General features: G+C 36.5%; 1 protein-coding gene across 4 annotated transcripts in view; it reads right to left on the reverse strand.

Moving 5' to 3' along the window:
* NPAS3 (neuronal PAS domain protein 3) overlaps nucleotides 1–27,166 on the reverse strand; it is a 613,262-nt gene that overhangs the window by 509,938 nt on the left and 76,158 nt on the right. For 2 of the 4 annotated variants that reach the window (XM_017820487.1, XM_017820488.1), the window contains exon 2: nucleotides 21,512–21,601. The exons of the other annotated variants lie outside the window; for them this stretch is intronic. In XM_017820487.1, coding sequence (XP_017675976.1) covers nucleotides 21,512–21,601 — 90 coding nt within the window. The remainder of the gene's footprint in view (nucleotides 1–21,511; nucleotides 21,602–27,166) is intronic. 4 annotated transcript variants of the gene reach the window in all.

Consider the following 27,166-nt stretch of genomic DNA (forward strand, 5'->3'; position numbering starts at 1 on the left):
ACAATTATATTCATAATATGTACAGCACTAATAGATGACCACATAATATGTTATTTCAGTAACTACTAAAGGCAGTGATTAAAGATGGCTCTTCTATTTGCATTTAGTCTGAGCTTTGCACTGCTTCCACAGCTCATAGAAATTAATGCAAGAGTTCCATTTGAAAGTTCTGAATTCAGAAAAATCTATGTGCATATATATATATATATATATCCCTTCAAAAACAAATAAACAAAATAATTAAAATGGAAGACAATTAAGAAAAAAACCCCAACACCCGAATGATACTAGGTATGTTTTCTCCAGTTTTAAGAGGTTTAATGATGTATTCTAATAAACTAATGTCCACTTTTTAAATAAAATAATGTTATATTTTGAATCTAAATCTCCAAAAATCTTTCTACTCTCTTAAATTTACTATCAACAAATAAAGTGATTACCACTCCTGTGACCGACATTAAAACCCACCAACTTAATGTGAATTACCAGTTAATCATCAGAGTAAACAAAAATCTATCAAATATTTTTATTGAAATGCAGTACTTATTACATTGTTAAACATTATTGTAATCGTCTACACAAAAATCATAATCTTTTTTGTTCTTCGTTAATAATCACACCCTAAGAAATAAATATTTTGTATTAAATTAACTTAGTACATCTATATTTCTTTTCATTTTTGAAAAAAGTAACAATTTTTTGATCTCCAATATTACAGTATAAACTTTATCCAGGGAAATGACTGAATGCAAAGACAGAGTACTGAGGTTTTTTTAATTCATGTTCTCCATGTTAATTTTGCTACTGTTATTGAAATTTAAATTGAAAAGGCTTGGTATTGTCCACAGCAGAGACCTAGTTCTAACCACAGTATGCCTATCACTAGCAAACTAAAATTGAGGCCCTGCCCTTGGCCCTGGGGCTTAATCTCTGGGTAATGCTGGAAATGTTGTTCCATGCATGGATTAGCAAATTAAAAGAAGTTACAAACCTCTGCTGTGACTTGTCTAACTCCTGCAGTCCCTAGATCATCATCCACAGTTACAGCACTAGGTTTATGTGTTTAGAAAAGACATGGTAGGAAAAAGCAAATTGATAGAAAGATTTCTGTAAACTACAAATGGGAACTATCCATGCCAAAAACCAAAGCCACAGTGGCAAGCACATACAAGCATTTAATTTAGAATTAATAGATAATATTGAAAACTATCAGAGTTCCTTTTCTCAAATGTAAGTGGTTTTATTTCATCCAAAAAAATAACAAAAACCCCTATGACTATCTACCAGACTAGATATATGCCACTATTTAGAAATTTAGCTAATAAGGATTGCTATAAAACAAATTAATCCAATTTTTTTCTCCATTAGCGTTGAAAAGTTAATATTCAGTTCAAGCCTCGTGCAATTTTGTTTACAGCACAGTGTTTTAACAGAATGCTATACAGCACAATGTTTTAACAGAATGCTATTCAAAGTGGTTAGCATCTCATCTTGCACAATACGCAAGCTTTGTGGATGCTTTTATTAAAACTGTGATACTTGGCCCATGTATTAAAGACACCAATTAGTTTTTGGTTTGGGGGGTGCAGTAGTAATGAGGGCCAGTAATGCCACAGGCTGGATGTTCAGAAGACTCTAAGGACAGAAGGAAGACACCTTCCATTTTCTGAGCAAAAAAAACCGAGAGAGCACCTGATAAGGCTGCATTTACCCAACCAAGTGAGCTTCATTAGCTAACCAGGACTATGTTCAAGACAGACACAGAAGCCACTATAAATAGGAGCTGTAAGAAGAGAGAAATTCTCTGGGGTTGGAAAACAGTAAGTTTTGCCATTTCTGACAACAGTTAAATTTTGAGCACTGAATTTCTACAGTAATTACAACTAAGAGTTTTTCACTGCCGCTGACAATAACATAACACGTATTACTTTCCAAGGATCAGTAAAACAAGTGGAGACTAGTGGCAAAATTACAGGCAGAAAAGTCAAGGGATTCGACCATTTAGCTGGAAAGTCAACTAGGAAAATGGAAACAGAATTATAGCACAAAGTCTGGAGAGGCTAACAAATGTAAAAGTTTCGCTAGTGGTTTTGTTTGGGTATGTTGCTGAGACTTTCTACTTATAAATAGGGAGCATGCAGCATTTCTCTGAACTACCTTGTAAGCAATGATAGAGGGACCAAAACATAGCTAAACAGGTCTGGAAGTGAATTTACAAGCCAGTGAGTGTGAACGGTTTCTATATTCTGTTACACAATTATGCTTCTTATCTGATCTACCCAAACCACTTGAGGTGCAGAAAGAAATTCAGTACCCAAACGCACTCCAAACACTGATTTTTCTACACGGAGTTCCAGCAAGGGTCCCAATCTGCAAGAACTGTGATGCTGATTCTGCAATACTATTGTCTTTCTCATAGAAAGTTGCCTGGGACCACCAACTCATTTCACACAGGCCATCCAGGAGCCATCAGATGATAATGGGTTTTAGTTTCCACCCACCTGGGCTGCATTCAAACTAGTGACCTAAGGTGAAGGTCTCCACATCCCATTACCAAACCCTCAAGCTATTTAGTATCCTCATATAGTAAGCTTTTCCTACAGCATAAAGTCAAGAGACAGTTAAAAGCTGTCTATATTTGAAATCTGTTCTCAAATACATGGTCAGTCAAAGCTTTTTGATGCAAGTACAATATTTCAGGTATTAAATTGGCTGAATATTTTTCAGTCAATACTAAAAGTTCTGTGCAAGGAGAAAATAGACAAAAATCAAAATACAATATTTTGCCATAAATCTGAAATTGTTTATATAACCCAAGTTAATTATTGGTATTAACAGATACTGAGTCTCTTCACAGTCCTGTTAAAAAAATAAACCATAAGCAGAAATTTGAAAATGTTAGAAGTAATTCATACAACATCAGCTGTATTATCAAGGCATTAAAGTATATCTATTTTTAATAAATTAAAGACTGAGCTACATGTAAATTATATGTTTAGCATTTAATGCTATATTCACATATAGTGTATTTTCTATTTGCTAATGCTAGGCTTTTTAATACACAGTTTAAAATATTAGGAACTGTAAATTATCTTGTGTTAAATATGCCAAGTACTTCAGAAGTGTTAATTAATGTATTATTAAAGCAGTTTTTAGGAGGAGTGAGAAGATATTTTAAGCAGTATGAGTTTTGACTAGAGTAAATGCACATATATTTGCAATTAGTTTAAAAATTTATTAAAAATGATCTTGTATTAAATAATATAAAAGGGTTTTTTTGGGGGTGAGGTTTTATGTTTTCTGGGTTTGTTCAGTTTTCTTTAAATAAACATATCAAATACTATGCTAGGTTAAAAATACTTTCTCTGTAACACTCAGCCTTGAATTAATCAGATAAAGATGAAAGTGAAGAATTTTGCCACCAGTGTTTCTTATTTAACTCACTCAGTTATGTCTTTCAGCTTGGTATATTTTGTATGAAGGATGTCTTGTTAAAACAACTGTTGAAGGCAAGTCATGTCATATCAACCACACACCATACCCTATGGGAGCTCAAATATTCCAAAATCTATGTTAATATAATCCTGCCACACAATTCAACTAAGGAAATACAGCAGGTTTTCAGTGGCATGCAAAACTTTGTATAAGTACCATAACATTATCTATATGTCTTCCAGAAATGAGGTAAAGCCATAGCGAGGTTTATACTGAATCAATTTAGGAAAGTAAATATTGTTAACAAGCACTATAATATAGCCTAGTAGATTATTCTAATCTTTATTTATCAACTAACAAATAGGCTGTAATTCTCAATGCAGTTTCCAACAATATATCTGTAGGACAGCAATATTCTCTGGCTCAAGAGACCAATGCAACTTCTCAACAAGGGTTTGCAGCTTTCTAATACCAGATTTACTATGCATTATGCCATGTGCTTCCACCATCCTTTTTCAAAATGGTTTTAAAAAAATATGTAGCATCTTGCCTATCTAAATCTTTTGAGTGTGTTTTTCTCTGGTCACAAAGACTAAATACAATTGTTAGGACATCCAGAATCTCTTCTGGAATACTTCCTACAGAGGCAGAGTAATGCTTGCTATAGGATTTTAAACATCAGAAACAAAGAATTTTACAGTCATTTGGTCTTCGCTGAAAAAGAAAACAGAACAGGGGATTCAACCGAGCTACTGAAGTATATAGGTTCTGTGCTACTCCCAGAACAGACTGAAAATTTCCATGTTATGGACACCAGAAAAGTGGAGAGAGAAACGATCGTGGGGATGTTTAAAAATTTTAGTAAGCTAGTCAATTAGGAGTCCTTGCCAAGAAAGTCTTATTTTTTTTTATTTGGGCTAGACCCCAAATCAATATTTTGGAGGTCTTTTTAAATTAGGGAAAAAGCTAAATAAAAAAAAAGCAACTTGGCAAAGGCAATTCTCCTGTTTAACCAGGCCACTCAGCAGGCTGACATTCAGCTTTTAGACTGTATTTTTCAAAATATTTTCTCTTTACTGACAGAAGCTGCTATAAAAAATTCGTCTCAGCATCCAGCTGGTGATTGACGGTGGGGCCAGAGAGACTGCGGTAGGCTTAAGCAAGGAAAAAGAGCCCTAGCTGTGCCACAGCGGTGAAGTTGTACAAGGTTTACACACAGTAGTAAGGAGAGATAAAAGCATGTCCAGGACACATTTCTGAGACAAAAGAATGAAAGAACACTAATGATACAATAGGGATGACATTAAAATGGAAGTCTAGAAACACAACATAAATAAAAACAGAAAAAAATTCCATCATGCTTTCCTAAAATGTTTGAATGGAAAGGAAGCAAATCTACCTTCTAGATCTGAAAACTCTCTGCATGTTCCAGTATACTGGAGTATGTGGGATCCAAATTCTGAAGTCACAAAAAGCTCTTTTCCCTGCCTTTGTGTTTCTAATATTCCAAATTTTAATCAATCAAATATCCTGGTTTTAAAGATCATTAATTGATTTTAGCCCCCAACCAGACAATGGAGTTTTGACAAAATCCTGACACATATAATCAAAAACCAGCCACAACCATTCAGCAGTAAACATAGGTAAGCTTACCATTTAAAACTGACTAATAACAGCAAGTGGTTGTCTTGGGTCAGATTTGAACATTTTTGCCATTCAAATACCTACATTTTTTCTGTCCAGGGAAGGGATAAAACTGCACTGCACAATAAGGAAACTTTTCTTCATTCAGAAGAACTCCAGAAAAAAAACCAGCAAAACCTCCCAAAAACCCAGAGAATCCACAAAATAGTGTTTCACTTGTTATTATGGAAGGGGAACTGAAGTCTTTTAACCAAGTGTTCATCTACTGTGTCCTGATTGGCACTGCAACTGAGAATGCAATTAGCTACTTTCACTGAGCAGTTAAATCTCTCCGTAAGTGATTTCTGAATGGATATGAAACTCGGAGGCCTAGTTTTGTTTTCCAGAAATGTTACAACTGCAGTCAGCACATCTTCAGTACATCTGACTAACCTGTAAAATCTAAATAGTAAGCTGGCACACAACAGATCTTCCATCTGATACATAACACCATAGCAGCTGTGGAAGACTCCTTTCCATTCATCTAGCTATGGTGTTTGAGTTTCACTATATCCAGAAGCTTTTAAGCCTCCTCTAGTCTGTGGAAACCGTATCATTGTCTTTCATGATTTCGCTGGCACAATGAGTAGGCATGGACTTTCCTGGTTCCCCCTCCACAACAGACTACTATATTTCTGCAAGACAATGCCAGCCTTGTTGTCCAGCTGTCAGGAGCAGAAGCAAAGAGCATGAACCTCTGTGGTTTTGACCTCATCCCTTTCAGTACACACAGAAGTTGAATCAAAAGATATACAGATTTTTCCTTGTGTTCCAAAGTACCCTTTACTTTTGCTAGCACATAAGGCTGTGGACAATACAGCTCTCCAGTTTCCCCATCACCCATGAGAATGGCTGTGAGAGGGCAAGCAGTGTCCTCTGAGGACTGCAGAACTCCACATCTGCCTCTGTCCCCTCACCACTACAGCAGTCACCCTCTGCTTGTGCTATTCTTTTCATCCACCTTTCTTCTGCCTCAGCTGACTTTCAGCTAACCAGGACTCTGTTCCTGCACCTTATATGAGTTTCATTTGTTTCAGTAAGCATGTTATCCATTCATCCCTCCCAAGTCCAAGCCAGTGCCTCTGGCCCTACAGTTTTGAAGAGTTTTAAAGACTCAGATTTAACAGGTGCCCTTTTTTTCTACTGTTCTAAGCACTGTTCCTATAGGCATGCTATGAATCAAATGGGAATGATTTAACTTTTCTGTCGTATATATTTGTGTGCCCATGAATACATATACATGTGCGCAGCAGGGTGATAACCAAACACATGTATGTCTGCAAGCGGAATTTGCTACTTAGGGGAAGCTACAGACTCTTATCATGATCCATCCCATCACGTGAACCACATATGCAGAGGTTAATCATCCTATATACCTAATTATTTACACTGAATTTTTAAATTACAGTGAACTGCCTTGAATCACAAATATTTTTTGATTCACATGCTATAGATATTTTATACAATCTTATTTTAACTGTATTATGACAAATAGCTAGGAAAAGAGAGGATTTTATGCACTCAGGAATTAGTAACTATGCAAGGCACAAGGCAAATGAGAGGCCAGCATTATGGCAACTGAAATAGTATTTTCTATTAACTTTAACTATCTAATAAAGATCTATGCATCTCAAGGAAGGTAGATCTTATTTAATTTGTATTAAATCCAATCTTCCTCTGACAGTCTTTCCTCTGGAAAAAGAATTTCTGGAAAAGCCACCCAATTACTCTGACAGTAACTAAAAAGTAGAAGTGTGACCAGCGCTTTGGAAGAAAACAACTTCTGTCAAACCACTTCTCGTTTTCAAGAACTACTAGTGAGACAAAAAGGAGATTGTTGGGTTTTAAGGACATAGAAGACTTTAAATGAAAAAAAAAGGAAAGAAAAAAAGAAAATTATTCAAGGTATTCAGACTTTTGTCTTAACAGTTCTTGGAAGATGGTGGGGACATGCTCAGAGGAGTTAAAAAAAGATCAGAAAAAAAAACCACACTGTGCACTTACAAAAATTGATATCACATAGTAGAATATGTTTTGAGAAAACTGTGCCATACATATACACATATAAAATCAAGAGGTTTTTTTATCTGACTAGAACAAGGAGAAACAAGCAGCACGATTTTCACATCTAAATCTGCTTTCAGATACACCACTGAAAAAAACCACATGCCAAAAAGAGAGTATGACAGTTCATTCTACTGAAATATTTGTTTTCACCGGTATGTCAAATTACAGCTCTGACCTAAATTTTCATGTTTATTGAGAGAATTGTTCACTACTGTATAATAAGCATTGTAACACCAGTATATATTTTTTGAGTCCCTTGCACCTGAAACCATAATCAAATTATGCAGTACAGTTCCCCAATTACCTCCCTGCTTTGTTATATTTACCTGTTTTTCCCTGTCAGACACTGTTTGCAGTGCCATGTGGTCTTCCAAACACAAGCCTCAGGCCAGGGGAAACATCGTTGGAAGCGATGGGCACATTAAAACCAGCATCAGGCACTGGTTTACCTACCCAAGCACTCCCGAAAGCTCTACAGAGTGCTGGCATCCCTGCCACAACAAAGAATGTACCCATCTTTCTAGGGCTGGAGGTTAAAAAACAGTGAGTACAAGCAGTGACAGAGGAAGCTATAGGGATAGTAGTGAATAAATAGGAATACAGGTTAGTGGTGGGAAGAATTTCAGTACCAAAACATAAACATAAAATGGGGGAGGAAATAGTTAATGCTGGTTTATAGTTACTACTGCATTTGTCCTAAAATAAAATAATGTTCTATTCTTAATGTCATCTTGCTACCTTCATGCAATATGCAACACCTGTGTCAACTCAAATTACGTTTTTCTTTCTAATGCAGATGTAAAATTTTGCTTAAATGTAACAATAAAGGGCATACATTGGATTCGGTCATCCAAACTGAATTTAGTTACTTGTCAATCAAAAATATCTACACATAAGAGTCATCAAAGCAAGTCAGACTACAAAGTCACAAATATGGTACTGTGGGTACAAATAGGAGGGGTATGATGACCATCAGTAAGCACTTAATTTTTTACTTTGAGATTTACAAACCAGCCTTAGATAAGCACATGGAAAAAGTTAAAACAATATAAAAATGTTAATCTAGAAGAAGCTACATACCAAAATGAATTTTAATCTATTTTACCAAATCACCAATATCTTCTCAAATCTGTATCTGTAAACATGTAAGTCTTACCTTTAGAGAAAGCTGTACTTGGCTTTAGAGCAAGTGCACTTGGAACACGCAGAGCAGCAACTCTTAGAGCAGAGGAGCCCTTGCAAAGCCCTACTTTCCCTCTGCAGAGCCTGACGTTTAACAGCAATTCCTGCTACACTCCAGTTTATTGCTAACACCCTAACAGCACACAGATAAAGAGTGTTCATAGGCAGCCAGGAGTGAGACCACACACATCAGAACTGTGGTGTTTTCCAGTAGAAAGAGAAAGAAAACAACAAAACTCTCACTTGCAACCATGAACATACTGCTGCCGTGCCAAGTCCCTGTACTTAGATGCTTGCAAGAGTTGTATGGCCAGTGTTAACTATCCTTCAAAAACTACTCAGCTCAGGAAGCTCTACAAGCCCGGAAGCTCAGAGAAGGTCTCCACCTCCTTAAATTTTCCTGAGGAAAAGAGGACTTATTTTAATAAAAGCCAATGCATTGAAGAGTCAGCCAACTCCCATATAAAAAATATCTAAACGTCTGTATAATATGGTATTTGATCACCTTTCTTATGAATTCTTAAGAATTCTTTTGGTTTCAACCAAAAATAGGTGGTATCTGATATAAACTAGGGGGGAAGGATGAGTAGTTAATTGCTTGGACTAGTTTTATTCTTGTGAAGTAGGCACTGCTGCTGGAATGCATCAAAGTATCTAAGCAAGAGAAATTGAAAAATTTGGAGTGTACAAAAATCAGAAAAGGTAATGTAATTTTCTAGATTTTGGAATACATTTAATTTCATTTACTGACAATGTCAATAACTAGATTACAGTTTAACTTTCACAATACAACCTAGACCTGGAGCAGTTGATCGGCTTGTCTTTCCACATCTCACAAAAAGTCTGTTTATAACTAGAAATGAATATTTAGTGAGGAGTTAAGGTAAAAATAAGCCAACACCAACAATGGAAAAACCCTATCTAGTGAAGTTGCCTTAATCTGTTTAGTAAACTTAACAGCTTTTGCCTGTTACACAGTACCATGACACCATAAGATACAAATCTACCAGCTGTGAACTTCATAGCCATTCAGTAGTACTCTTTTATGGATGATTATCTGATTCCATGCCTTTTCTAGCAATTTTAATGCTACAGTCACCACTGATGCTGATGCATGGTCTGGATACATTCCTGATGTTCCCCAGAGCAATATGAATCAGAACTGCCTTTCTCAGTCACGCTGGGTCCAGCATGTAACATAACCATCACCAGTAATCAAGCAGCAATGCAGCAATTCTAAAAGCATGCTGCTACCCCTGGAAGCAAGAAGGCCTCCTGCTATGACAACCATAAAATTCTCTCTTAGAAATAAGTTCTAGGTGTTACCCAAAGCACGCAGCAAGTCATCGTGCCTGACCAGATTATGATCACCAGGCCTTTCACTGCAATTTTGGTTGAGATATTTTTGGAGGGGTAAAAAAGCTCAGAATACTTTTGGAAAGTTTTTGTTTACATCATTTTATTTCAAGGCAAAAATGTTCGACCATGTGGGATTTAGCACTGCCACAATCAGGTAAATCACAACATCAGCAGGATTCTATTGAGATCGAAAGTGAAATAAGTAAAATATATCAAATATGTGAATCAACTCAGAACATTAGGTTTTTCACCCTTAATTCAAGTCTACAACAAGAATGAAATGACAAAAAACTTAATTATATTATGAAAAATAGAATTGATTTTTAAATGCAGTACAGCTCTTGAGTCTCTTTATCCCAGTGATTATTCACTACAGAGTCGTGGATCAACTAACGTTCCTTTCAATTCTACAATAGGAGTCTTATTTTGTTGACCTTTGAAATCAAGAAAAGTGAATTACTAAAATCAGATGAGGTCTGCATTAGGAGCATTTTGCCAATAAAGCAATCTTGGTACACCACTGTGGCAAAGTACTAAGCATGTAATCAGCTATATCAGCAAAGGTCCACTTTGGACTCATACAGGAAAATCATCACTTATTAGCAAAACAAAGAATATCAGTAAAATTACAGTTTTACAAGTAAAATAGTATATGCTATACAGGTTTCTGTTGATGCAGAAAATGGGATACTACAAAAGTTTGTCCAAGTGGGATACTATGCCACTTAAATAGCTTGAATTGACAAAGCTATACCAAAATATACCATAGACCTGGCTTGTATTCTGCTCTTAATCTTAGCTCAGTATTTCCCTCTAAATATTTTGATCATTTTCTATCCCTACTGAATAACAAAACTCATTCAATTAAATTTGCCAAGTTAGCAAAATATGAATGTCCTTTTTAATATAACATTCAGCTCAAAATGTAGAGCATGGCAGCATTCTTGAGACAAAGAAAATACTGCTAGACAAAGCAATGGTACATGCTATGCCAAAGCAACTTCTGATCAATACATTGATCACTATTGGTCACCAACTACACAGGTAACAGACTGCCTCGTGCACAGCCGAGTGCAGAGAGTATCTGCAACCTTGTGATGCTTCCAGACAGCCCTAGGACTACCAGGCTGCCAAACTCATGGCACCTTGCAGTGTGAGTGGTTACACAAACTGTTTTACAGCTTGAAAACCTTTGCAATGCCTGCCTGTGCCTGGACCATCTATTTGTTCATCACTGAGAATTGCCAGCAGAGAGTACTCTCAGAAATGGCTGATTTTCCACAGGGGGGAAGGGGAACTGCACAACAGCCCCTGTCTCCCAGCCACATGAAGCAGGATGTAGAGTAGCTTACATGAAAGGATATGCAGAAGAAGGGGACAGTGCTAACATTCCCTGTCCTAGCACTGAAATGACCTTAGAGGTAACAAAGGTAATAATAATAATTAGTGGAGTCCACTGCAGTCACAAGGCTTGCGGAACTACTGCCCCAGGCACATAAATTAGTCACTGGAATTTAGGAAGAGGGTGGAAAACTATACAGGACACTTCTAGGCAAGGAAACAACTGATAAGTGCATAGAAATTCAGCAGCCCAAGACCTGCAAAAAAGATATGTACAGGTTGCGAGTCAGCTGTGGAGGAAACACACTGCAGTGTCACAGCTAGCTACGGACAGCTACATGAAATTAATTCATTCAACTGCTGTTCCATTCCCCACAGTCCATTTAACTGACTTTCGTGTGGAGGTAGGGGAATTTCACCTTTTATATAGATGCAGCTGGAAAGACTTTACACACAAATTATTCCCAGTACACAACACATACTCTAAGTAGTGCAGCCTGATTAAATGGTACATGATACAGCATCTTAAACTACTCTGCATCACAGACTGCAATCTCAGAGATGGCACAGACCCAACATCACTTATGAAACTGTAAGACAAAGTTCAGTGCATCTATAACAGGCAAAGGCATCTACTTTCATGAATCTTTTGTTACTCAATGAGCAGAAAATTTTGAAGTGTGACAGACTGTGTCTTTCCTTCTTATTGGCCAAATTTTTTGTTTGGTATCCATGAGAAATTTACTCCCTATTTATCCGAAATTAAGGGAAAACCTTAATTATACACTTTTTAGTTCATATGGTACTGCAATTTTGTTGTTCTTTGTTGTTCTGGGACTTTTTTTTTGTGGCTCTTTTTGGGGTTTTGGGGGGATGTTTTGGAACAACAACACAGGATCGCTTCATGCCTAAAACTATTAAAATTTGTCACCTTCTTATTGCACTCAGGTAGAAGTATGTTTTACACTTTCATTCTTTTTCCCTAAAGTTATTGAATAACTTTCCCTAAAGTTATTGAATTTTCTTTCTTTTCAAAAGTGTGTGTTCTACGTATGTGCAGATATGCACATGTGAACACGAACATGGAAATTTTAAGACCATAAACACCTGACAAATTGTTGTACAACAAAAGCAACAAAAATTTTACACAATGCAATGCAAGTCTTGTTTTCTGTATACCAGTTTGAGGTGATGCAGACTTTGCTAAATATTTGCATGTTTTAACTGGAGCGCTATTTGTGTTAAAGGGAAAGAAAATCAGTATGAATACTTTAAACTGACTACAGGTATCACTATCATAAAGGAATTTTAGCAAAAAGTCAATTGTTTCATCATAATTAAGTTCAAAGTTTAGTGATATTGCTGCATTTGGATGTGAAACGAGAGTTGTGGAGCTTTTGCATCATGAAGCCTTATGGCTACGTAGAAGAGTCCATAGATTGCTAAATAACATAACTTAAGCCTTAAACTTAAGCAAGATATAGCACTGCACAGGGCTGCTGAGTAGCCAAATAAAGAAAAAATATCTTTAGAGCACAATTTTGAGGTTTGCTTAAAGAAATCCTTTTGGGAGGTGGAGGAAAAATGAGGAACAAAATGTTATCAGAAAGGTTCATTTCTAGTTAACTGTAAACTTATATTCAATAAATCCCTATGCTTGATGACTTCATCATTTAATCTTCTAGTCATCTGAAAAGGACATTTAGTTGTAAATAAAAGCATCACTTTGAAAAGAATTTAAAAATAATTCATTAGGGAAGAAAACTAATATGAATGACTTTAGAGTTTCCAAAACCCATCTCTTTGCTCTTCTTTTTGGATAAAAACACTCACTAAATTTGCTAACTTTTTGCAAAATATAGCTTTGTTTCCAGAAACAGTTTTTAAAAAATAAATAAATAAAGGGAATTCACTAGTAGTCACCACTAAAAACATAAATTTTCAAGGGAGAATTGTCTTCGTATTTCAACAACATCGCTATGCAAAACAAGCTTTGCATTGCTTTAAAGAAAGGCTGCAGCCATCTCGCACTGCTGCAAGTAAAGAGCGTGCTCATGACTCACTGCCCCTGCTTGGTTGCAACTCATCAGTGCCGGCAGCCCTAATCTGCTCCCAGACATTATGACCAGCAGCTCTGATATATGGATTAGATCTACCCCAAGTACTCCGTGCAGGGAAAGAACTCCTTGAGCCCTTTATTCCCTACAGAGTACCTGTGCAGGAGAATAAATCAGTGATATGAAAGAAAACATAAAATCCTTCCCAGTAAAATTTGCAGATGACACAAAAGATAATAAAATGGTAAATACCGGGGAGTTGTCAGCTCCACAGATTGCATGGCAGCCTGGGCTCACCTGAATAAGATGTGTTTTAACGCAGCTGAGCACAAAGCTGTCTATCTCATAACTAAAAGCACAGATTCCAAACAAAGACAATCTAATAATCTAGGAAGAGGCATATGGATGGTGGTGGATAACCAAATTAATATTAGCCTACAGTGCAATACCCTGGCTAGAGCAGTGAAAAAGATCCTTTGATGTACAAGGAAGTAAACACGGAGTAGCAATAGGAAAGGGTTATATAAATCACTACCAATGTTGAGACAGTGAATCTTTCTGTTTCAAACAGCATGTAACAACATGGTTCTAGTTTATATCTGTGATCCCCCAGCATTCCCACAGGAGCAACTAGTGGACTATATTAGTATTCAAACTAGGAAGACTTAAACAGCTACAAGAAGCATTCAAATTTTTGAAAACTTGACCTGCTAAGAACAAGAAACCCATGTCAAAAAGGAGGGTAAATGATCACTAGTTTACCATCTACAAATATTTAAATGGGAGGGTGAGGGGAAATGAGAAGTATCATGAATATTAAAGGTAGACTTTTCAGCTTCTTAATGCTGGTTTTCACATTTTTCTGCTATATAAAAGTTAGAAAAATTCAGGCTGAAAATAAGGTAACTCTTTTAACTAATAGTAAGCACAGTTCTAAAGAGAGGCAGGATTTTCTTTCACCTGAAGTTCTTATAATCAGCAATTGCTTTCTAAAAAGAACCAGAAGACACAGGACTGTGTTAGTATCTTACATTGATCTTTTAAAGCAAAAGATGACGATGAGTGTGAACTCTATCTTTCAAAAGCACACTTAAAATGTTCCAGGATAGCTTTATTACTGCAACTCATGTTACTTATGTGAGCTTTATAGCAGGTATCTAGCTAGCCCCTTATACTTGGGAGATAATTATTTCCCCTTTCCCCAAGTTGTGGAATGATCATTTCAACTGTTAGTAAGCCAAATGAACTGCCCACTGTTTTCCCAAGTAGTATTTTTAATATACTTGGTATTAATGCTTCTGTATTTGTGCAAAGCAGCAAGTTACTGGAGGAGCATGGGAAAAATGAAACCTTGTTGAATACAGAGAATAGCTCAGTCACAAATAATCTGAATTGATCTTTCCACTTCTGAAACCAACAAAACAACAAAAGCGCACCACAAAAAAAAGACTTCATGAAACAAACAACACAAACAACACAAAAAGAACCCTCCACATCTAAAATGAGAAAGAAACGCAAAAGAAATTTCAGTAGAATATAAAAAAAATCTTGTCTTAACAGGGAGTTAGCAAACCGTGACTAACATCCTATTGAAAGGGTGTGGTTAAGGGACCTGAAGACCCAGACAGTTTAACAAAGATAAAGGCCTAATTGGTCAGTTGACCAATACCAAATTCACTTCGGGATTTGACTCAGAATATGTATTACAATTAGATACTGCAAAGCTTAAGTAACTTTTCAAAATTTTTACCAACTATAGACTGAACAGTATTTTGTAAACATAAACATGGCTCTTTACTATTCAGTGGAAGAAAATTTTCAGGTGACATATACGAATCACAACTATTGTCTATTCAAGCTACATTCCATTAATCTCAAAGTAAAATTTTAAAGCCAGTGCAACATCTAACTCCATCATAATCAAAATATGACAAAATTTCTGTTACTAAAAAGTGATATTTTTTGAGTGCTGTTCTCTCAAATGCTTCAATCAGTCAAGGATTAGATGTTCAACTTAATGTTAGCCAGTGATCATTAATCATTTTAAAGTGCCACAGCTAATCTCATTTCTTACCTAGAGAAAGCCCACTCATCATACGCGTAACGGAGACGCTGGCTCACTTTTGAATGTGTTTTAAGTTTGGTTAATGACTCCTTTTTCTTCCTCCTGCAGGAGACCTCTCAAACACCTCAGCACAGAGAACCCACAGATATGCTCAATGCTACACAAAGGTAAGAGCAAACATAGTGTTAACAGCGATAAAGTTTTGACAGGTAGCCTCATACTGAGGCTGTAAGAATCAGTTGACTTATGTTAAAAGACCCATTGCATGAGTATAGCAGTGGTTTCTCTGCCATTTGGTGATAGAGAATGAATTATTAGCTTTCAATATTTTCTAGGAGGTAAAATTTATGAAGAGGAGATGTGTAGAATCATCTTCAAATACACCTCTTAAATTCACATTGCGAGAAGTAAAATCAAGCTGTGAAGTGAGGGAACTACTGCAATAGGAGATCAACTGTGCAAGAAGATGCAGCCTCTCCTTACTGTTTTACTAGAGTAGAGCGAACTAAACAGCAGCTTCTTCAGTATGTTCTCTCTTAGGTTAAACTCTAAACACGGGATGCTGAAGTCATTGTTGGAAAAAATACTCATGTAACCTTACAGCATTAGCCTGAACGATAGCCCTGTTGTCCTAAATGCTATATTGCTTTTCCTGGAGCCAAAATAATTATTTGAAATGAGTGTATCTTTTCCTCAGTTATATGGTATCAGATGAGTCAGAATGCACAAACAAAAAGTCTGAAGTCTTACATCTTTCTAAGGTAATGTATATGCAGCATCACAACTAAGAAACAAGAAGATGGAGAAAAATAATGACTTCTCAGCCATCATCAACTTCCCTGTGCTGCTTATGTGACTATACTGACCTGAATCAGCAGGCCCAGCTGCCAAGGGGCCAGTTGGGAGTTTTAACCCACTTTCACAAGGTGGTGACTCTCCATTTGGAACCACTAGCTCCTCTTCTGCAGGTTTTTTACTGCTTTGTCCACGTTAAGGTGGTGATGGACACTGCAGATCACTTCAAGAAACCACCTTCCCATATTATTTATCTGGTTGAATTCCCTTACTAGAAAGCCCAGGAGAGCTATTTGGTGCATTAAAAGTTTATATTCTCATGAGCTTTTTGGGCTAGAAGTCAGCTTAAAGAAGACAGAAGTTTTCTATCAACCTGCACCTCAGGAAGTCTTCCATCATCCCCATATCACCATTGGCCAATCAGAGCTCAAATCAGTCCAGCAGTTTAATTACCTAGGTAGTCTCATCTCCTCGGATGGTAAGATTGACAGACAGATAGACAATAGGTTAGCAAAGGCATATAGTGCTTTTGGAAAACTCAAAAAAAGAGTATGGTGTAATAAACACTTGAAGAAGAGTACCAAGATCAGTGTTTACAAAGCCATTGTGCTGTCTACTCTTTTATATGGTTCTGAATCATGGGTCATCTACTGCCACCACCTGCGTCTCCTAGAACGCTTCCATCAGCGCTGTCTCCACACAATCCTAAACATCCACTGGTCAGATTATGTGACCAATACATCTGTTCTAGAACAAGCAGCAGTCACAAGTATTGAGGCCATGTTGCTGAGAACGCAGCTGCGTTGGGCAGGGCACATCTCAAGGATGAAGGACCAGCACCTCCCTAAGATCCTGCTCTATGGTGAACTTACCACTGGCTGCTGCAAGAGAGGAGCCCCGAAGAGAAGATACAAGGACTCCCTGAAACAACATCTCAGCCTTGGCCATATTGATCAACGTAACTGGTCTACTCTGGCCTCCAATCAGGAGGCCTGGAGACACACCATCTATAACGCTGCTTCTTCCTTTGAGAACACATGCAGGATCACTTTCAAGGAGAAAAGACAACATAGAAAGAACTGTGCCTTGCAGAATATACCACCTAAGGAGTCTTTCTGTTGTGCCTTTTGCAATCAGACATGTCTATCTCGCACTGGCTCTATTAGCCACCAGCGTGCTTGTAAAAAAGAGCCTTTCCCAAATCTTCATTCGCGAAGCCTAGCCATGATTCTCATTTATATTGTCTAATAGGGCCATTAGATGTCTCGTGTATACAAACCAATTCTGGCCTTGTTATATCCATTTTATAAATAAACAAATTTAAATTTAAGACTTAGAGGCTGAATCAAATGGTTTAGCCTTGTGCCTCCTTTTCCTAGTTGTACAAATATTTATGAGTATGATTCAACATGGAATCTGAGAGGAGCTTACTCTGGTCTGTCAAGTTTGGATGCTTAGAGCATTTACAGGCTTAGGATGACAGTGTGTATATAACCAAGCTACACCTTCCAGGAAAAATTTCTCCACTTCTTAGACTGAAATCAATGAGCCTTCTGTTTTGTGCTCATTTCACTAACTTGCCAAGAAAAGAAAAGGGCTAATAAGATCATAGTGGTAATTTTGTGATTTAAATGAGCTAGCTGTTTTCCTTACGTATTTATTCCATGCTCTTGATTTCAGAAGAAATAGCTTCCTGTAGAACTCTTCCCTATTCTCCTGAAGAAAGACATGACCTTTAATTCTGCTTAATATGGAGAGGAAGAAGCAAGGAAGAGATGATTCTTCCACCCTTGTTTAAGAGATAGCACACAACAGCCACCAAACCAAGAATTTCCCTTCAAGACCCAGGTGATACCCTGAAAGGTCACTTTACTAAGTTACTTCCAGGCTGAGAACAAAAAAAGCCCTGAGATATCCTCTGCCTGTACATAATAAAGACTCCCTGTAGACAAGCAAAAACCCCCTTTTCTTCACATGCCATTGTTCCTTGTAATTTAGCAACAAATAAAAGCAGAGCATGGGCAGGGAGCTGCGCTCCTCTTCAACTGTCTCTGGAGATCATCTACCCATGCTTTGTTCACTGTTTGACGCTCCGTAAAAGCGAACAAGAGTGCAAACCATAGGTGTTTGAGCAAGTAGAAAAAAGGATTTTCAACCTGAGCAAGAGGGAAAAACCTTGGCAGTTTAGTTATAGTGAAGTAGTAAGAACTGAACAGGAAATACTTCTTTTTGTTGTCAATTTTTTTCGACATCAAAAAAGAAGAGCCTGGACATGCCTTGATACAGCTATGGGTACTGGAAAAGAAAAAGAGAAATATTCAGGAGTTGATGGACATCTGTATTCCAGGCCTCTGGTTTTACCTCCATAGTTCAAGACATGCCATTTACTTCAAAAAACATAATGGTAAAATCTTTTAAGAATGCTTTGTGTATTAGTCCCTACCACCAGTGAACAGAGAAACTATTTGCAATTATTTAGAGCTTTTTAAAAAGCATGTTTACATATGTATTGACCTAAAAAAACTGTAGACCCATAATGAGGTGAGGAACAACGGAGGGAGGAGGAATTTGCTCTTTTGCCAACAACTTTTGAAACTGTATATTCCGCTCCATTCCAAGCGAGGTATCTAGCAGCAGCTATGAGGCTCAATTGCAAAAGGATCATAAAGGATCATAAAGACTCTAGAGAAATCTGTATTGGAATCTTTATTATATTGCTAATTTTATATGTATTACCTAGCATAAAAATTAGTCTAGTTCCTCAGAAACTTGTGTAAAAGTATTTTGCTTTTTTTTTTTAATAGTACTATAACATATTTACTAATCTATACCTTTAGGAACTCTTACAATCTTATTTCGGTGTTTACTAGCACTAAGTCTTGCCTAAAAATGTTATTTCCCCAAATGTTTTCTGAAAAGTATTTTTGGAATAAAAGATGATGGTATGATCCTTTCTAATTTTTACAGAAAGGATCAGAGTATCTCTATTTCAACGGCTAAGTAGCTTTACCCAAAATACCTTTACTAGGTACATGCTTAAGCATAAATCCAGAGTAGGTTCTCTGCATAATACTTTTTTTAATTTTAAAAGCTCCAAAATTCATGATTCTCTGTCTTGTCCTGTTCTGTATGGCCAGTCCTTAAAATTCTTTTAGCTCTCAGAATAAGTACTTTGCTGCTTTGTGTCCAGCCAAGAAAACGGAGAGTCACACAGCCCTTTCTCTTGACACCTGGTGGCCTTTGTACATCGTTCTCCCTTTCCCAAACTAATCAGTGGAGAGACTGAGCCTGCATGTGAGATGCATATAAACATCTAGTACCAAATGTTCACATGTCTTGTAGCATTAGAGTAAAAGCTTTAAACATGTCATGAAAATAGCTTGATTTTTTTGGTCTTGACTAGTAGAAATTTTCAGTAACTTCTTGTTATATCTTTGGAAATAAATTACTATGGCAAAAAAGTACCAAAAGCATCCACTGGGAAGAAGGCAGAAAGAGAGCTTGAGTAACATGGAAGAAGTACCAAGAGAAAATTTCACAAATCAAAAAGCAGTCTATATCTTCTGCAGCAAGACTTTTCGGAAAGCAGTTAGCTTCCAAAATAATCCATGCTTTTTGGAAGCAAGGTGAACGGGGTTATACTACTTCATAATTCATATTTCAGGAATGACAAAACATATGTCAAAATCAACACTGTTGCATCACCAGTCTGATTTTTGGATTTTGCTTTTCCTTTCTTTTTTTTTTAAAAGCTATTTAGCCAATATTTATTTGCAGTTGTACACCTACTTGTAAAGGAACATCCACTATTTCATTTTGTGGGTGGCAAAGCTAGCTGTTTTTAATGATACTGACTATAAATTCTACCTAACTAAAAAAAAAAAAATTAAGAGAATCAACTATGTCGCAGTGTTCAGAGTGAAGCCATCACTGTATTTACACTTAGGACAAACTGTGCCAAGTTTTCTTATTTCCACAAAGTTTCAAAATCTTGAAGTTGTTCTAAAAACTGATATAAATACTGCACAACAAATCTGTTTCATATGCTTAAACAAATGAATACATTTTTATGCTTACTGAACTGAAGTTACAAGAGAAGTAAAACCACTGAAATGAAGTTCTGTGGTGAGATTTAAAATCATACTAGATGCAGATTGCTTCAGTTACCCTGAACATTGCCATTATTTAGAGAAATAGAAGGGAAAAACCATCAAAAATTCAAAAAGTCCAGGAAGTATTTATAAGTCAATGTAAATCAGGAATAAATCACATCTCACACCAAAAGTAGCCATTCACAAAAAAAGCCAAGAGGTCAGATTTTCATTTTGGCTCACCAAGTTACACTGATGCTGCAATTATTTTGATAAATCTAGATTTCTCTTTTCCTCTCACTTCTGTAAACCAAAACGATAGTCTTCATTTAAGCGAAGTAACAGCTTTTACTGATGTGGTTGTACCTATTACTAAAAGAAAAGATTCAGGAAACAAGCAGCAGGTTATAGAATAAAAAGGAGGGATGAGAGAATATGATTTAAAAATTTTAATGAGTATGACTGTCTTGCCAAAGAAATATTTTGGTGCAATGCAAAATACAACTGATTTTTAGAAGTTAAGGGGTTATTGAAAAATGAAATGTTATACAGAGAATGATAATGGTAACACTAGTATACAAAACATGAATGTAGCTGGAGCATGAAAAGGAAACACTAAGTGACTGAATGCAGTTTCAAAATCCAGTGAGAAAACAGAGAATTCATAATGCATTTGCAACATATTAATACAAAATAATCTACAATATACCTGTGAAATATATACTTTTCAATTCTATGTAGAAATAATTATTAAATCCTTATTACAGCAAAATAGAAATATCACTGCTTGCAAAACTAACAGAAGTCAAGCACTTTGCATTTGCCTGCCCACAGCAATAGCATTTTTGTCAGAAGCACCAGTAACGATCTTGAGTTACACACAAAAGCGGGCTCTGTTATGGCAATGGACAAAGGCAAATGACTGCAAAGAAAGAGGACTCAACTTCAATTTAACTGTCCTGTAAGGTACATACTAATTAGCTGCAAAGCTATGAAATCCTAGCTAGCATGTTAAGTCTGCTACATGACAGTATAATTTGACTTCTTAAAGGATTATGCAAATTACAACTCATCATTCCATTACATGACTGAAAAAAAGTGACAGCTAATTTATACATAACACACCTTTCAAATCCCTAAGATGTGAAGCACCTGTGCAATACATTTTGCCTAGATTTTCTAGCATGTACACTCTTGTTTATTGCACTGTACAGAAGCATACCTAAGAGATTTAGTAAATTCTTAGTTTTTATTTGCTTTTTAGGTTTTAGAGCACAATCCCAAAGAATTAAACAACATAATTCCGTCCCTGTTTAGAGGTTTTGCACACAAGTAGAAGTGTACGGTTTCAACACACGTGTAATTTCTGAATAGCAGGAGAGCACGAGCACTAAATGCACGAGCTAGAGGCAAGACTCACACAGATATCAACATACTTCTGGTAGGTAGATTCACAGTAGATTCCGTCATATCGGTAGATTTTCCTACATTCTGATTGGTTGGGCAGAGGATGCTGGACAGTTATTCTGTAGAGGCATCAAAAACAGATAGACATGACTAGAGGATCTCTACAGGTAACTGTAATGCAGGACAAATCAGTATGTTGAAATGAGTTTTTTTAAAATTTTGTTTTTAAATTAAACACCTTTCTGATTTCTTTAAATCAACTGCCTTGTGCACATAACACCCGCAATTTCCAATTTTCAAAATTTGCACTGAGAGTAAACTAAACTTCAGTTCTCCACAAGAATAGTATTTTTTCCGCCATCAAACAAAAGTGGAAGAGGTATGGAATTTTATAAATCAAATTGATACTTCACGTAGTTTGTATCTATACAATCATGCTTACAAAATTGATTATTTATTGTTTACTGTTCCAATCCTTTCTCAGGCAGAACATCCATTTATGTCAGCTGGGAGTTTGTCCAGACAAAGACCAAATAACCCTCCAATTTAAAATGTCAACAGCAATTCTCACATTTGCACAGAATGAGGATGTTGTGGTATTATGAGAACTGTGATTGAAGGTGCTCAGCACCATCTGAATAATGCCATATGTTCTCGGATTGACTGAAAGAAAATGAAAGTGATTGGCAGCAATCAGGAGGTGTGCAGCATCTTGTAAAATCAGGCCCTAAAAGATTTGTCAATCATTCTATTATTCATCCCTCCTCAGCTCCCTGTTAGCAGAAAATATAATTTGGCTATAAAAATTCAATGTTGTTTTTAAAATATACTTGAGAATTGCACACAAAACAGTACCCACCAATTTTTTTTTATTTTTTTTTTTACCTCCCTCTTCTCTGGAATAAAAACACATTTTAGATGCTTTTGTATCTTAAACAAATTAATACCTTTTCCCCTTGTAATATAATGGTAGTTCACTGAAGTAAGGGTAAATTATTTGAGAAATTTTACACATTTTTCAAATTTAGAATTTTAGGCTGTGATTTTGTTTAAAAATAAATACTCTTGTCAATAGAGAATTATTTTTTGTTGCCATTATTTTTACAATATTAACATCTAGGTAGCTCTAAGCTAATCTTGTTTTTTTTAAAATCATGTATTTGTTTCAACAGTAATTTGAGACTGCAGGTTTGAGAAGAAAATTAGTGTCATTATAGAGCAACAAGCTTTATGAGAAAATGGAAAGTTATCTACTGTGGAAACTGAGGACCTTCCTTTATAAGACTGCACCTACACAGTGTGTCAAGTGTCCCATGGGACCCCACATACAAAAGGAGGAGACAGCTCTGTGAGGAAGGCCAGACCAAACACCTCCAAATCCTGGGATATTCCTGCATTCACTAATTAAGGTATTATCAGAGACATTTATTCATTGTGATATCCAGGGCCTTTAAGTTAGATGTCTAATCACCATATATAGTGTACTAGGAAAGCTAAGTATCTTAAAATGGGATTTGCAACACAAGCTGGGAGTCGTGCAAGCTAGTACAAGAGATGAGGGAGAGTAACTTCTACATGGTGTGTGCCTGAGAGACACAAACCCCTCACATTGGGTCACCCAGGAATGCCTACATCAAAAAGAATTCAAGCCCCAAAATCTTTAGTGCACCATCACACTGTCTGACCCATGCTCCAGCTTCAATTTCCTCTGACCTTTTTTGTTGTTGTTGGTTTTTTTTTGTTTGGTTTGGTTTTGTTGTTGTTGTTGTTTTTTTTTTGTGAAAAAAGACTAGAAGATAAGCCTGTTTTTACACAGCTTCAGCAAAGACATGGGAGAACTAGGTCCTCAGGACAACTATGCCTCTGAGCCAGAGGATATTCAAACATACATCTGCCACAGCTCCAGAGGTTACCACAGAGTCCTTGATAACAACTATTCTAAAGCAAGGGACATGTTAGGTCCTCCTGCTAAAAAAAACACTTTAAAGGAAAAAAAAAAAAACAAAACTAAAAAATCAGGATTTATTGGATGAAAGAAAGGGAGACAGTGAGAGCATGTTGTATTAAGAGTTATTACTGATTATTGCTATTACTTGAGTAGTTAAACAAGTGCAATAGAATAGGGCTCACTCCAAAAAACCTTTACTCTGAAGTAGTTGTGGTATTCTTCTGGGAAGTGAAAGATGTGAGTTTGAACATCCTTATGATGAAATAGGTCATAAACAAGTATTCACTTATTCACTGTACCAAGATAATGTAGAATACTTGTTAGCCAGCTTTTGTTTGATTGGTTTATTTTTTGCTGGTTTTTTAGATGACAGAAAAACTGAAACACAGGAAGTTCCATCTGAACGTCAGGAAACACTTTTTTATCGCAAGGATGACAGAGCACTGGAACAGGTTGCCCAGAGAGGTTATGGAGTCTCTGCCCATGGCAATAGTCACAGACTACCTGGACATGAACCTACACAACCAGTTCCAGGTAACTCTGCTTCTCCAACCCAGAGGGGTTGGACAAGAGGTCCCTTCCAACCTCAACCATTCTGTGATTCAAGCCCAGATCAGTGTTTTGGACTGTCCACAGTCCCACTTTACATCTAGCCATAATTAGGTTGGAACTTTCTTTTGGAGGGTGGGGAGTATGAAAGGGGGAGGGGGGGGGGGGAGGGCAGGAAGGAAGGGGAAGGGAGGGGGCTGTTGTATTTGTTTTTCATGCAATATATAAGGCTCTATAAACAATGTAACAGCTACTATGGGTCATAGTGTGAGGGAAAGAAGCCTTCCTCTGCACTGCATAAAGCTAGATTCCACTTCAGGAGTCAAGATGCCGTGAACTTTTTCCAACGCAGCCCTTACCCAATGCTCACTAATAATTTTCTTTAAAGAATTATTTAACTGTCATTCACTTACCCTGTGGTGCAACAGAAATAATAATAATAATAATAATAATAATAATAATAACTCCCAAAACACTGAGCTAAATGAGACATCAATGGATATCTCTTGAAATCTCACTGACTTCATCAAGATTGCACGGCATCCAAACTAGCACAGAATGGGGCCTATTGTGCCTAACCTGAAAAAGCAAACAGTCCTGAGACACCGTGGAATACATTTCAAAGTGCACACTGTGTTTCTAACTACCACCTAGAGCAGCGCTTTGGAGAAGAAAAAAATCCTGTATTTTCTTGTATGGCGTTTTTCTCTTATTGTTAAGGTTTATTTTAGCACAGCAAGTGTATTTCCATAAATGGACTTTTATGCTGAAGAAAAAACATGTTTTTATTTTAGGTATTTAGAAGCTGCCTAACACCATCACACCCACTTGCCCTCCGCCCTATGTAATTTAGCTGTCACTTAATAGATTTACATTTACAATTAATGATCAACTATGAGGCTGTGGGTCAGAAATGGGTCAAAAATTAAGGCTTCCTCACAAAACTGCTTATTCAGCATTCCTTATTAAAATAAACTAACAAAAAAACCCCTAAGACAAACCCAGAAAACACAAAAACAAGTCACAAGAATTATTGGTTAGGATACAAGAAAAAGTTTACCAAAACAATCAGTCTTGGTGTGGGCTTTTTGAGACAATCTTCACCAAATTAATTTAGCTAACTTTTTTTATCCATGTTATGTCAGATGATATACTCTGTCTCTCAGGTTCCACATACAAAATTGATTTAGCTGAAGATAAAACTGCAGACTGGCTATTTACTCTGGGTACTGTATATTCTTGTTCTATTTTATGCTTTGAAATTGATTTCTTGTATTCTTCTCTGCATTAAAAATTAGAGCATTGAAGAGTATTTGAATCTGATCAATTTGCAGTGGTTAATTCGCCCCAATTTTAGTTGAGTTTTGACTGGTTTGAGACAAACATCTAATCTCATCTGAGCTTTTAGACGGTAAAAGTTGCCTTTTCATAATAATAAGGCAAAAATGAGTGTTAGGTTATAGCTATCCAACTCCATACTACACATTATTTTCCAGAAAAGCTAGAAACATACCAAACAAAATACCTACAAGTACTTCATGAAGCATGATATTCCGCTTAATATGTGTATCCTCTATTCCTTGAGGTGTGTGCTGTCAGTAGATGATGCTGTGTGCACTTTCACACCTCACCTTGGTTTTTAGACATTGCATACTTTCCCTAAAAAGTTCAAAAGTATCACCTCAACTGTGAAAGTATTACAAACTGCTGTGTTTGCACATTAGACAGCTCATCTTCCTTTCTTTATGTGTCACTAAACTCTAGATGGATTCATCATAAAACTTGAGGTGGAACTTAAGTGCATTTACATACATGTGGAATGTGTAAGCTATGACTAATTTTAACTCACAGGGCAGAATTTAAATAATTAGTTACAAGAAGTCAAACTAAGGGAAAAAAGGAGGAAAGAGATGGTTAGAGGCAGAGTAGTAAATTGTTCCATTTTTGCAGGTAATCTAAATGCAAACTAGAAGCAACTTATCATGAGAATGGATTTTCCACCATCTGGTCAAATAACAGGGGATTTGTCTAGTGGCAAGCAAAGAATGGAATGATGTGAGAAAGATTAGCGGGCAAGTCCTACAGTTGGCTAAAATGTATTTTGTGCAAACAAGAACAGATGACGCCTTAACAATTACACCTGTCAAAAACTCCAGAAAGCAATCCATCTCTGAACAGCCCAGTTGAAAACAGGCTAGTTCATAACAAAATGAATTTTTTTAAACAATTGCCAGCCATAACAGCTTGATGCATGACAAGCTTAGGAAGTCGCGTTCCACATACAACTGAAACCTTAACTAACTGGACCCTGCTTGTCTCTGATAAGTAAGATATTAAACTATGAAAAAAATAAAATAAGTGAAGCAATGCAAATAGCTAACAATATTGGAAAGCAAGAAAATTCAGAGTTAAGCCTGACATACAGGTACTCTATAAGTATGTGCTATATGAATTGGTACAAGAAGGGGTTTTTGAAAAATGCCCTTTTACGTGGGAGTCAAAAATACCAGATGGTACCTGGACTGATATGCCTTGCACAGAATCCAGACATTTCCTAGAATTACAGTTCTTTCTAAATATAGATGTGAAGCATTAAAATTACTACCTTATATTTATCTCACAAGAAGGGAGAATTCTAATAATGTTTTCTGTAGATATCTGATTTCTTTCTTCAGAAAAGATATAATATTAACGTGCAAGAATATTTTACACCAATTCCAAGGTGATTTTCTTTAAAATTAACTGTTTATATATGCACCTAATGTTTCAACATCCAAACTCATCATTTACTAATACTTTCTTTTTTAAAAAGTCATACTTTCCCTGCAGAAGAGGAAGATTATAGCTTATATCTATTTGGAGTGGAGGGTGAAATAAAATTGTCCCAGAATTAATTATTTTTTTTGACTATTTGGTCTCTGGCTTTCAAGAAGAACTTGTTACTTCATTAAGCAGTGTAACAAAGGGATTTCATGAAAGAGTTTACAGAAAGTCAACCCAATGCAATGCTGTCAAAGGCAAGAGAAGAGCTTGAGGGGCTGCTTTCTTCCTCCTCTTAAAAGGCCATGGAGATGATTTGGAGTGGTTATTCATCTATTTTAAAATTTTCTCCTGTGAGAGAAACAGAAAATAGCATTTTACCATGCCTTATATTCAGCTGAGCCAGAAGAACAGCTAAGGAGCAAAT

Source organism: Lepidothrix coronata, unplaced genomic scaffold (genome assembly GCF_001604755.1).
Source record: "Lepidothrix coronata isolate B3197 unplaced genomic scaffold, Lepidothrix_coronata-1.0 Scaffold83, whole genome shotgun sequence".
Classification (NCBI taxonomy): domain Eukaryota; kingdom Metazoa; phylum Chordata; class Aves; order Passeriformes; family Pipridae; genus Lepidothrix; species Lepidothrix coronata.